Source organism: Protopterus annectens, chromosome 1.part1 (genome assembly GCF_019279795.1).
Source record: "Protopterus annectens isolate FY-2018-M chromosome 1.part1, PAN1.0, whole genome shotgun sequence".
NCBI lineage: Eukaryota > Metazoa > Chordata > Ceratodontiformes > Protopteridae > Protopterus > Protopterus annectens.
In genome coordinates this window covers 1522186480-1522201173 of record NC_056726.1, presented here as the reverse complement: position 1 = coordinate 1522201173, position 14694 = coordinate 1522186480, and the positions used below count along the sequence as shown (strand labels likewise).

Below are 14694 nucleotides of genomic sequence, written 5' to 3'. Positions count from 1 at the left end.
AGGCATAATAATGTGGCAAGAATGTTGCACTGGGGATTGTGTAAACATTATGGTATTGAAGTAGCTGAAAACACTGGAAACATGAGCCACAAAGCATCATAGAAACTGATGAAGTTTACATCACATGGGATCACCCATTACCAACAGTTCAAAAGACAGATGTTAGAAAACCAGATATAGTGGTCCAAGAAAAGAAGACAAAAGTAGCATTGATCATTGAAATCACTAGACCCACTGACAACAGTGTCTTGTGTACAGACAAGCATAAAGTCACAAAATGTCAGGATTTGCAGGCAGAAACAAGAGCAATGTGGAAAAATGATACACAGACAGTCCCAACAGTAGTAGGAGTGATGAGTCTTATAAAAAAGAATCTGCAATCATATTTAGAAATGTTACCAATACATGTAACTCCGTACGAACCGCAGAAGGAGCCATTAATAGGTACACTGCGGGTGCTGCAAAGAGCACTTCTGGCTGACATTAAAGATTGGCCTAAGATCAACAATAAAACATAAATGTGAATAAAACTTAGTAAGGAATACTTTAGAAGACTTAAAATAATCCTGAAAACAGCATTGAAATATAGGTACAAAATCCAAGCTAAAAAACAATTTGCTTTTCCTGTCCTAAACTACAGTTTTGGAGTGACTGACTGGCCCCAAAATGTGTTGGCTAGATTAGATAGGAAAACAAGAAGGATGCTTCATGCTCACCAAGTGATGTATAAAAATTAGTGCATACCAAGAATATATATTCCCCGTTCTGAAGGAGGGATGGGCCTACTTGAAATTGATTACATGTACAGATCTGCAATTGTGAGACTCCGAACATATCTGCTGATCTCACAAGATCCAAATGTAGTGAAAGTTTTGAAACATGAGGAGAATATATCTAAGATGACTTATTTGTTTAATCTAGCAGAAGCATATCAGCGTCAAGCAGGAATAGAAATCAAACCAGAAGTAGTCAAAAATTAGGCAACAACTGAATGTGCCAAAAAACAAAAGAAAGAATATAAGATGAAGGACCAGATAAGAAGGCAAGAAATGTGGAAAATGGATAAATATACTTGCAAGTATAGAAAACGTCTGGAAGAACCTCATGTTGTTTAGGAATGAATGCAGGAATGGTTAAGGAGAGGTGAATTGAAAAGAACAGATGAAAGGTTAATATTGGTGGCCCAAGATAGTGGGCTGTGTACAAGTTTAAAAAGTCCATTGAACATGTGGGAGAAACAGACAAATACAGGTTTTGTAAAACTAAATTGGAAACAGTCAGGCACCTCATTGCTGGTTATGACATACTTATGGCAGAAGGACTATATACTGAAAGGCATAATAATGTGGCAAGAATGTTGCACTGGGGATTGTGTAAACATTATGGTATTGAAGTAGCTGAAAAACACTGGAAACATGAGCCACAAAGCATCATAGAAACTGATGAAGTTTACATCACATGGGATCACCCATTACCAACAGTTCAAAAGACAGATGTTAGAAAACCAGATATAGTGGTCCAAGAAAAGAAGACAAAAGTAGCATTGATCATTGAAATCACTAGACCCACTGACAACAGTGTCTTGTGTACAGACAAGCATAAAGTCACAAAATGTCAGGATTTGCAGGCAGAAACAAGAGCAATGTGGAAAAATGATACACAGACAGTCCCAACAGTAGTAGGAGTGATGAGTCTTATAAAAAAGAATCTGCAATCATATTTAGAAATGTTACCAATACATGTAACTCCGTACGAACCGCAGAAGGAGCCATTAATAGGTACACTGCGGGTGCTGCAAAGAGCACTTCTGGCTGACATTAAAGATTGAAACAATACTAATTTCATGAACTTTAATTGTACTTTGACTTGGAAATGGGGTCCATTCCTGTCATGGTATTAGAAACCCAAAAGATTTGGAGAAATTAAAAAAGAAGAATTTACTTCGGTCATGGGGTGGAGATGTGATTTTGAATTTGGAGCCACAAAGGCAAAGGTAGCAGAAGGAACAACTGAGATGAGGGGCGGGCCAATCAGATACTTCAGTGGAATTCAGTTACTCCACCAGATGGTTTACCACCCAAAACAAGCAGTGAGGTAGAATGTTTATGGATACAGACAATGTCTTTGAAATCTAAATGAGTCATACCATTTAATTGTATTGTTATGGCTCACACTGCCTACCTTGACCTGTCCAAGGCATTTGACACAATACTCCCATTGGGCATACTTGACAAACTCAAGAGGTTAGTTATAAATGCTTATGTCACTTGGATGATAGCCAGATGGCTCACAGACTCACAGAGAGCACCCAGGAAGTTAGAATTGGGGATTCCAACTCTACAAAGCGGCCAGCCACAAGTGGAGTACCTCAGGTAATGGGACAACTGTTTTTGGAATTTACATTTTTGAAGTCAATACCAATGTCAATGGCTTCTGACTGACTAAATCTGCAGATGTTTGCAAATTAGGAGCAGTCATAGAATCCACCAATGACACAAATGTTCTCCAAGAAATTATGAAATAGACCAATAACTGGTATCAGAGCCATGGACTAAAACTAATTGCCAAGAAATGCTTAATAGTATCTTTCCAGAAGTCATCCACCACTGATAACTATCATATTTACAACACACCCCTAAGAACTGACCCAGTTGTCAGGGACTTGGGGACACACATAAACAGTAATTTAGCCTTTGACCATCACATGTTTAAAGTAGTGAGGAAATCATTCTGTGTTGTGCAACTTATAAACAAAGGTATGGCATCTAGGGCCAAGGAGGTCATTGTTGCACTGTATTCGGTATTCATCAGACCTATCATTGAGTACAATGTCCCCTTTGGTATGTACCTAACCAGGCATATCCAACAACTGGAATGTCCACAGAGGATCCTCTAAAAGACTACAGGGCATAAGTAAAATGTCTTATGCAGACTGCCTCAAGGCCTTATCCCTGTATTCTGTCTCCTACAGGCTTTTGAGGGGAGATCTATGCCTGGCATACAGGGCATTGACAGACCCCACTCTGATGGACCTACTGCATATCCAAAAAACAAACAGTACTAGAATTAACCATTCTAAAGACTTATACCTTGCCTGTGATATAAATAGGACCTGCTGGAGAGATAGGTATGTATCCCAGAGACTACCCCATCTATGGAATAGGCTCCCCATCCATGTGAAGCAGAGTTCCTCCCTAACCCAATTGAAGTACAACTTGGACAACTGGATGAGGAAATCAGAAATTCATCCCTGGTTTGGCACCTATGTCTCTGATGCAAACAGGTAACCTGTAAATGGTTCCTCTCACAGGCCCATGCTAACACTTATCAAGGCTATGAGAACTTATCAGAGATTTGGGATGCATAGCTAGGCTTAAAAAGACCCTTGTGGTCATTAGTCTAGTTCACACCTATGAAACTATGAAGTATTACAATAAAGAATTTATGTAAGTATATGAAAATGTAATAGATTTATAGATAATTGTGAAGGAGGTAGTTGAATGTATTAGAAAAAAATGAAGCAGATACTACAACATTAAGTGGCATAAAGATGGTTTTAGCATGAAGCAGATACAACATTACATGGCATAAAGATGGTTTTGGCATGAAGCAGATATTACAACATTACGTGGCATAAAGATGGTTTTGGCATGAAGCAGATACTACAACATTACGTGGCATAAAGATGGTTTTGGCATGAAGCAGATACTACAACGTTACATGGCATAAAGATGGTTTTGGCAATACACATTACAGACAATTTTGCAAGATTTCACAAGTATGTGAGGTAGGAAAAGTTTAGGTGAGATGTTTCAAAGTGTTCATAAGACTACATGGATGAAACAATTGCTAAATGAGGAGTGTGGACGAGGCAGTTGGTGTCTAGAATGTGAAATGACTCGAGTTTTATTTAATATGTTGGCAAATTCAATTATTACACAGAGAGATGGCTAAAGCTATGATCTTGTATATAGCAAAAGTTGAACTGCCATTGATTTTAGGTTATACGGATGACTTAATTATTTTGGTAAATAGACTGTGAATGAAAGAATAATACAACTACTGAAGTGGACATATATTTGAAGCTGGTTGGTTTTGCGTGGAGTAAGGAAAATTGTCAGGAGAATGACAATATTGTAAAATGATGCTGAATTTATTTTAGTAGAAATATGACTTTTAGATATAGAGTAGGGGCAAGAGGTGAGTTAGAGAGAGACTGGGAGAAAATTTTACTGGAAGTAAAAAAGTGATACATTTATAGAAGACATTTAACATTCATGATAAAAGGTTTATGCAATAAATGTGGTAGTGTTGGTAAGATCATAGGTTCATAGATTAGTACTAGGCTAACTGCCCTTGTGGGCCATTTTCAGCCTAGCCAATTACCCCATGTGAGAATCAAACCCTGCACCTTATGCTTGTAAGGTAAACACCATAACCATTATGTCAACCTCCCATCGTCCTCTACAGAACACAATACACATAATAGCTCAAGCACCAGTGTCTCACCTGCCAAGCCCTTAAAGCAAATCACAAAACCAAACATATTAGTCAGGTGATTCCATCGTGAGACACACAGAGGTCCCTCTCACCAGGCTGGATAAGGAAAATGTCACAGTCAGCTGTCTGTCGGGTGCCAGGATCCACCATATCACACATGCACTCAAGTCTCTCAACAACAGGTACCGTTATGACTCTGTCATAGTCCATGTTGGTGTGAACAACTTGAGATAACATTACTGAGCTCTCGGGCTATGTGTCTCAGGCAGGTATGTCCCTAGCCTTAAGCAGCATGTCACCTTCACCTAGGATGATGCCATAATATAAACAAAAATGATGGACTTAAATAATTGGCTTAGTTTCTGGTGTCAACCTAAGGGAATCCAGTATCTGTCAGCCTGGGATGACATGACTGATAGACCTTGATGCTTTGCCAGAGATAATCTTCATCTGTCACCCTTGGGATTTTTGATACTGGCTAAGGTTGTTGCCAACCCCATAGTGCTTTTTTTAGGTAGTGTCTCAAGGACAAAATTCCCTATGTAAAAACTCCATCTCAAAACAACCTCAAGGTTATGCTGCTAAACACTAGGAGTCTTAACATGAAACTGCACTCACTGGAAGCAGTCCTCCCCTTGGAAGACGCTGACATCTGCACAGTCATGGAGACCTGGTTCAAGGCTGTAGGGAGCACCCCAGCCATACTGGGTTACTCCTCATTCCACACGTTCAGCCCACAAACTGAAGTTGTGAAAACTAAAGGACGTGGTGCATCAATATTTATTAAAGATAAATACACCTCCAGATTGGTTAAACAATATGATTCCCTGCAGAACTACAGATGTGATTAACTGTTGGTTTCACACCTATTCAAGTCATTCCAAGCTACAGGACCCTCTTCATGAATCAGGACACCCATTCTGCCTATTTGGAGCTACTTGAGTCAATCAATATATATCAGAACACCATGGTTTTGGGCAACTTTAAATAACCATCCATTGACTGGGTAAATTACTTGTACTCAAACTCACTTGCCCAAAGGTTGCTTGCCTTTGTTAACCCCAATACCCTGGACCAGCTGGCTGACACCCTCACAAGGGATGCCAACATCCTGGATTTGGTGCTTACCAATATGGGGGAACCACTGTAGCAACCCTACTGTGAGTTATTCCCTGGTGAGATCTGACCACAAACCAGTCTCTTTCAAAGTAACTATCATACCTGACCCCACCCAGCAGCAATTAAACTAAAAAAAAACTTCTCAGAAGCAGATTATAACCTCTTAGGGGATGGTATAAATAGCTTCACTGCTCCTCCACCCTCAGATGGAACTGGCAGCTATGCCAAGTTCTACACCAATCCTTTATACAGACATGTGTATAACAGCGCTGACTCAGGCCTTCCTGAAAGGACCGAAACAAGCTCTTCAAGGAAGAGCAAATCTGCCTGGTGGGCCACTGCCATTAACAGGCTTTACAATAAGAGGAATAAATGGCTATCTAAGAGTAAGCAGGATTGAGCTCTAAACAGGAAACACTCCATCCTCAGCTTAAACAAGCAAATAAGACTTCTTGTGAAGTCCTCCAAAGCAAACTATGAATCTAAATTAGCTTCCTCAACTAAGGACAACCATAAGGAGCTCTTTAGTTACAGCCATAACCTAAAAGGAAAGGCCTAGATTTATGCTAAACTAGTAGTTAATGATACCACATATACTGAGCCTGTGGACATAGCTAACCTGCTGGCTGAAAGGTTCTGTGAAAACTTCACTCCCCTGTCCTTGCCACATGCACCCCATGACATCCCCAACAATTGTACCCTAGCTTGTATCTCTAAAAAGCAGGTCATAAATGCCCTCTCTAAGGCCAAAAACACAGCATCTATGGAACCTGATAACATCCCAGGCTGCATCCTGCATGGGCTCCAACAAAAATTAGCAAAACCATTGGGTACTCCTTTCAATCATAGTCTAAGCACCAGGTTCGTCCCAGCTGAATAAAAATTGGCCAGTTATTCCTTTGCACAAAGGTGATGCTTCCGCTGACCCAATGAACTACAGACCTATTAGTCTGACTAGCCTTATTTGCAAGGCCATGGAGCAAATCATCATATAACTTATCAACAAAGATACAGGTAATCTCCAAACACTTGACCCTACTCACTTTGAATTTGTCAAAGGGAGATCATGTCTGTTAAACCTGGTGGACGTCTTTGAGACAGTCACCACAACCCTGCATGAGAGGAAATCTGTGCTTACAGTCTACCTAGACTTATCCAAGGCTTTTGAACCTATCCGCCATTCAGGCATCATTGACAAACTCACCCAGCTAGGTATCAACCCTTATATCATTAGATGGGTCACTAACTGGCTCCCTGATAGAACACATATTGTCAAAATAGGGGAATCCACCTCCAACAGCAGATCTGTAACCAGTGGCTCCACAGGGATCAGTCCTGGGACCTCTACTGTTTGGAATCTATGTCTCCAAAGTACAAGCAAAAACTAAAGGTCTGTGGCTGACAAAGTTTGCTAATGACTGTAAACTTGGAGTGGTCATAGTATCTCAAAATGATGTCAACATCTTACAAGAGGATCTTACTCAAACAAATGACTGGTGCCAAAGTCATGGCCTTAAACTCAATACAAAAAAAATGTATTATCATCCCTTTTGGTAAGAGTGATGTTCCTGTTAACTACCACATTAATAGCAATGCCCTAAGTATGCACTCAGTGGTGAGAGTCCTGGGCACGCAGGTTGACAGCAACCTTACTTTTGACCACCATGTCTCCACAGTGGTAAGAAGGGCATTCTATACTGCTCATCTCATAAGTAAGGGCAATGCTTCCAGAAAAAAGAAGTTATAACCCCCCTGTACTCTTCCCTCATCATGACAATAATTCAGGATAATGTCCCTTTTGGTATGTACCTTACCAAGCACCTGCAGCAGTTAGAAAGACCTCACAAGGAAGATTCAAGGTCTTCAGCATCTGTCCTATGTCGATTGTCTGAAATCACTGTCACTTTATTCTGTTTCATACAGACTACTCAAAGGAAATCTCTGCCTTGCATATAAGGCAATCTCTTACCCCGCTTTATTGGAAATGCTGCATATGCGCAAGTCAAATGGAACACAGACTACTCACTCTAAAGACATTATCCTGGTATGTGACATTTATAGAACCTGCTGGAGGGACAGATTTGTATCCCAGAGGTTACCACACCTTTGGAACAGAGTCCAACGTCATGTCAAACAGAGCACCTGATTGGACCTCTTCAAATGCAACCTGGACAACTGGGTGGATAACTGTAAATTCATCCCAGGGGTTCCACCTGTGTCCCTCTTGGACTGGGGCAATAGGTGCTGATCGTAGAAATAAGAATAGAACTTGGCTACACGTGTGAGGGCTCAAGGGCCAACTTGTGAGGACTCTAGGGCCATTAGCCTAGTAATTTCCTATGAGCCTATGATCCTATACTAGGGTTTACATGCATTTTGTAAGTAAAGAAAAATAATTGCTGGAAGTAATTTTGGTACTATATATGGACCCTGGTTACATCCCATGAAAAGGGGATCTGATATACTGAAAGAGAAAAGCGAAGGTTGTGGTTAATTAACACATTGTTGTACCTTGGTGTCATTACACATACACTGGATTCTGAAACAATGAGAAAATATGAAACATAGTATTTTAAGATGTTTGTATTAGTAAAACATTAAGGAATTTGGAAGATGATATAAGCTCAGAAAAGAAAAGAAATGACAATATATTGTGAACAGTGGGAGAAATTTAGGGAAAACATTTATTGCGAAAATTAGCATTGGAGAATGAAATGAGAAGATGAAAACTATGGCAGAGCAATATCATTGGAAATATTACTAAACTAAATTCTGGATGGATTTATCAGAAAATACTAAGAAGTCAGTAAAAGAAAGGAGAAAATATTTGACAGTATTTGCGATAGGTAAAGTTTATGGATGGATATTTAAAAATTTGCATTAAAGGCATGCATACTGTAGAAAAATGGGAAGGGAAGAAGTATCATGTATGTGGTACTGATGGAACAGGAAGTATAATGTATGTGGTACTGACAGAACAGGAAGTATGTATGTGGTACTGACAGAACAGGAAGTATGTATGTGGTACTGATGGAACAGGAAGTATAATGTATGTGGTACTGACAGAACAGGAAGTATCATGTATGTGGTACTGACAGAACAGGAAGTATGTATGTGGTACTGATGGGACAGGAAGTATAATGTATGGGGTACTGACAGAACAGGAAGTATCATGTATGTGGTACTGACAGAACAGGAAGTATGTATGTGGTACTGATGGAACAGGAAGTATAATGTATGTGGTACTGACAGAACAGGAAGTATCATGTATGTGGTACTGACAGAACAGGAAGTATGTATGTGGTACTGATGGAACAGGAAGTATAATGTATGTGGTACTGACGGAATAGGAAGTATCATGTATATGGTACTGACAGAACAGGAAGTATCATGTATATGGTACTGACAGAACAGGAAGCATCATGTATGTGGTACTGATGGAACCGGAAGTATTATGTATGTGGTAATGATGGAACAGGAAGCATTATGCATGTGGTACTGATGGAACTGGAAGTATCATGTATGTGGTACTGACAGAACAGGAAGCATCATGTATGTGGTACTGATGGAAACAGAAGTATTATGTATGTGGTACTGATGGAACAGGAAGCATTATGTATGTGGTACTGATGGAACCGGAAGTATCATGTATGTGATACTGATGGAACAGGAAGCATTATGTATGTGGTACTGATGGAACAGGAAGCATTATGTATGTGGTACTGATGGAACCAGAAGTATCATGTATGTGATACTGATGGAACAGGAAGCATTATGTATGTGGTACTGATGGAACAGGAAGTATCATGTATGTGGTACTGATGGAACAGGAAGCATCATGTATATGGTACTGATGGAACAGGAAGCATTATGTATGTGGTACTGATGGAACCGGAAGTATCATGTATGTGATACTGATGGAACAGGAAGCATCATGTATATGGTACTGATGGAACAGGAAGCATTATGTATGTGGTACTGATGGAACAGGAAGCATTATGTATGTGGTACTGATGGAACAGGAAGCATCATGTATATGGTACTGATGGAACAGGAAGCATTATGTATGTGGTACTGATGGAACAGGAAGCATCATGTATATGGTACTGATGGAACAGGAAGTATCATGTATGTGGTACTGATGGAACAGGAAGTATCATGTATCTGGTACTGATGGAACAAGAAGCATCATGTATATGGTACTGATGGAACAGGAAGCATTATGTATGTGGTACTGATGGAACCGGAAGTATCATGTATGTGATACTGATGGAACAGGAAGCATCATGTATATGGTACTGATGGAACAGGAAGCATTATGTATGTGGTACTGATGGAACAGAAGCATCATGTATGTGGTACTGATGGAACAGGAAGCATCATGTATATGGTACTGATGGAACAGAAAGCATTATGTATGTGGTACTGATGGAACAGGAAGTATCATGTATGTGGTAGTGATGGAACAGGAAGCATCATGTATGCAGTACTGATGGAACAGGAAGCATCATGTATATGGTACTGATGGAACAGGAAGTATCATGTATGTGGTACTGATGGAACCGGAAGTATCATGTATGTGGTACTGATGGAACAGGAAGTATCATGTATGTGGTAGTGATGGAACAGGAAGCATCATGTATGCAGTACTGATGGAACAGGAAGCATCATGTATATGGTACTGATGGAACAGGAAGTATCATGTATGTGGTACTGATGGAACAGGAAGCATAATGTATATGGTACTGACGGAACAGGAAGTATCATGTATATGGTACTGATGGAACAGGGAGCATCATGTATATGGTACTGATGGAACAGGAAGCATTATGTATGTGGTACTGATGGAACAGGAAGTATCATGTATGTGGTACTGATGGAACAGGAAGCATCATGTATATGGTACTGACGGAACAGGAAGCATTATGTATGTGGTACTGATGGAACAGGAAGTATCATGTATGTGGTACTGATGGAACAGGAAGCATCATGTATGCAGTACTGATGGAACAGGAAGCATCATGTATATGGTACTAAAGGAACAGGAAGCATCATGTATATGGTACTGATGGAACAGGAAGTATCATGTATGCAGTACTGATGGAACAGGAAGCATCATGTATATGGTACTGACGGAACAGGAAGTATCATGTATATGGTACTGATGGAACAGGAAGTATCATGTATGTGGTACTGATGGAACAGGAAGCATCATGTATATGGTACTGACGGAACAGGAAGTATCATGTATATGGTACTGACGGAACAGGAAGTATCATGTATGTGGTAGTGATGGAACAGGAAGCATCATGTATGCAGTACTGATGGAACAGGAAGCATCATGTATATGGTACTGACGGAACAGGAAGTATCATGTATGTGGTACTGATGGAACAATATAACTGTTTTACATTTCACACGAAAGATCAAAAATATTGTGGAATTCTATGAAACGCGTATGGCAATGTAGCAAGGAGAGGGCATAAATCAAGTTAATTTGTGTGTGATCCACTACTCAACAGGATAACATTATAAAATAACAGAAAAAGAGAAAGAGGATACACTGGGGAAAATTTTGTCATGTGTATGGAATATGTGGAAAGAGAGTAGTAAATATCTATTTTATAACTGGAGAAAATGTCAAGTATTTTCATAAAAAAGTTTTGGTTATGGAGAACAGAGTTGGGGTAAATGTGGGCCATTTTATTTTATGGAATGCTCCTTTGAATTGGATTCGTACATACATTATGCAATATAAGCACCCCTACTATTTTCAGTACATGCCACTGGATCTTTTGCAGCCATCTGAGCAACCAGTAGCTCAGAAAGATGGGCCTTGGTTTAAGGAAAGACATCAGACTCGAGGGTGCTGCCTCCGCCTTATGGCTGCACTGCAGTGTCAGCGCTGGAAAATGGAGCCAAGCACATGGAGTGAGAGTGGAACCCACAACTTTCTCATCTTCCAGCATTGAAGGGGAGTGGGCTGCCTATTGAACAAGTGACTTATTCTGAGAGCATTCATTTTGGAATCTGGTCCTCAGTGTAAGCCTTGTTTATAGAAAGGCCTTACACTGAAGTAAGTCACTTACACTAAGGGCAAGTCTTTGCAATCTGTCCCATAGTTCATGAATATCTGGACCGGTCACTGTACCTCCCAGAGGTGGGGCTCGTTCATTTATGATGTAATTTATAAACATTTATGAATATTTATGAAGCTGATGTCATTGATTATGTGCTTGACTATGTTAATTAAATGAGTCAGTAAGTAATGGCACTGTCTGATGAAGTTTTGGAATTGTACAAGATGGAAGTGCTCACTATTTCACTAATAAAACTTATTCTGCCTGTTTTCTATAATCATATTTGTGGTTTGTTGAATTTTATGAAATTCCCAATGATGGCCAACAATGTCCTTGCCGTGGGAAAAAATATTCTTAAGTGAGTGTTCACTTAATTGAGGTTTCACTTAATTCAGTTTGACAAATAGTGATTCACTCAATTAGACGTTCGCTCAGATGATATAGACCCAAATAATGTACCTGTTTCCTGAGTTACTAAGATGTGATTTACATTTTGATTCAGTATTTCTTGCATGATAGGTTAAAGTTAATGAAAATAACCTGATCCAAATTTGTGAAGACTTTAATTTTAATTAAATCATCATCATATTTTCATATCATCCTATTTATGAATATAATTGTTCATTCTGGGGCTGCTAGATGCTTTGGATTATGTGTCTGGGTTTATTTTAGTGTAAAATAAATAAAAAGGATTTCAAAGAAAATGAGTTTCTACAATCCTTACCTTGTAACTATCACAACACGTAGGGTAATCAGCTATTCCCTACATTAGCGACTCCTTTCCTTAGTTGTGAATATTCATAAAAGTGAATCAACAACAGTATTTGAATCAGAATTTAGGAATACCCAGTCTAGAAATCTAAACCTTTTCTGCAGCATCAACAGAACAGTTTGGAGAGTTTATTTAGCATAAAGAAATTAAAAGGAAACAAAGACAATCACTGCCAAACCTGAGTTCGCTCTTACCTCCACAGCATTTCCATCTTTAGCATTTATCCCAAGCATCACATGACCGGGGCTAATGATGCCTGTCCATTCCTCCAGTGGCTTTGTTTCAATGAAACCACAGTCTATGTGAACAGATGCTACCTTTCTCTGTACACTAACGGTTATCTTATGCCACATCGAATCAAACAAGGAAGCCACTCCAAGGCCGTTGAAAACACAGCTCACATAGTCTTTATACTGCCCACTGGCTCTGAATTCCAGACTTTTTTCAATCCCAAACAATCCCAAAGAAATCTAGGAAATGCAAAACATAAACATGTTAGCATTTACAACAGACTTCTAATGCAAACAAATATAAATACAAGAGAAGAGCAGCAACACAAAATTCCTTTTTGCCTATTATTTTAAAGAATCTGAATGTTATGATTTCCCAACAATGCCTTGTTCAAACTACTAGAAAGTGAAATTATTTAACAATATGAAGGTTATGCATTTCCTTGCAGGTGTTACATGAAACAATGCCTACAAAAGTGAAAGCTGAAATATTAATAAAAGCACGCAACATAGGCTTACATATCCTCAGGATAAATAAGTTATCCAGATATCAATTCATAATAATCAAGTCCATATTTCTGTTACAAATTATATAAAACTGAGTCACTGTTCAAATTATCACTAACAAAGTCATGAAAACTGATAAATTACTTGCAAACAATTTCAGTTTCACCTTTTGCTGAATAAGTTATTTAGCAGATATCACTTTGAGTACTGAATAAACAAAGAAACTTGATTCATTCCAGTAACAGGAAGCCGTCTTGTAGTAAATTATTATTACTTTATAAAGGGTAATATGCATGTTATAATTTTCCACCAAATACACATCTGTACAAAGATAGTCAAAAAACAGCGCAGCATTATAAATATACAACTATATTCCTAAACGTGGATAAATACCTGTTCATACTTTATATCTCCTCACACCCCCTTCTTCACGCAATTCATTACTTCTTTCATTTTATTTCTCCTCGGTTTCTCTCTAAAAATATTATAAGCCTTCTTTTCTCTCACTCCATACTGCAATTCCTGTTTGTATTATACTAACTTACCTTTAATTTCTCTATAAACTGGCTAAAATTCCTCTCTTAAATCATTGTTGTATAACCTGTATCTATTTTTAACTAATGTTTTCATATTATGTTTAATTTGTATAATTACTTAAACTTTATTTGTTTTTTGTATTACTTTTAAAGACTGTAAAATTATTGTCCTCAATGTGCTTTGTAATACTTTGGAGCTTTTCTCCCTGGACCTTAGCTGAAAATGGGCTTCTACCCAGTCAGACTTTCCCAGTAATCAAATGTAAAAAATAAGTACATAAATAAATAATTGCAATTTCAAACAGTGAGAGAAAACAATGAAAGCCAACATGATGATAAACAAGCAAAACATAATTGGAAATGCCTCTCTTTCACCTTCATCCCATCGTATTACCACCAGTCTTGTGGCTAGAGTACCATCGCTCAGTGATGTTATACTGGACAAATATTTCCCTTTTCATTTATTTTCAAGATTCTGGTTAGTGTAGTAATACTTGCTAAGTCTGTGGTTGCAAATTATGCATTCCCTATCAAAAGAAAACCGTATTTACGTACTCTGCATATTCTTACCTCTGTGGTTAGTTGCTAAAGCAACATGATAATGCAAACATGCAGAGACTTGTGCAAGTTCACATATTCATCTCTGCTAGCTGCTGGGTGTAGAGGTGGGATGAGACCAGTACCTACATAATATTTTCTTGTCAGGGTGGATAGCGTAGGGGATGGTGAAGTAGGGGCTTGGGTTATGTTTGGTTCAGGGTGGATAGGGTAAGGGAGCGTGGAGTACAGGATTGGGTTATGTTTCGTTCAGGGTGGATGGGGTAAGGAAGGGTGGAGTAGGAGATCCTGTTATGTTTGGTTCAGGGTGGATGGGGTAAGGGAAGGCAGAGTAGGGGATTTATTTATGTTATTTATTTATTTAACATTTGTTTACTGGGAAAATCCGACTG

General features: G+C 38.9%; 1 protein-coding gene across 5 annotated transcripts in view; it reads right to left on the bottom strand.

The window, feature by feature from the left end:
• COL16A1 (collagen type XVI alpha 1 chain) overlaps positions 1–14694 on the bottom strand; it is a 3146845-nt gene that overhangs the window by 2450138 nt on the left and 682013 nt on the right. For all 5 annotated transcript variants that reach the window (XM_044082765.1, XM_044082783.1, XM_044082773.1 and 2 more), the window contains exon 6: positions 12666–12941. In XM_044082765.1, the coding sequence (XP_043938700.1) occupies positions 12666–12941 (276 nt within the window). The remainder of the gene's footprint in view (positions 1–12665; positions 12942–14694) is intronic.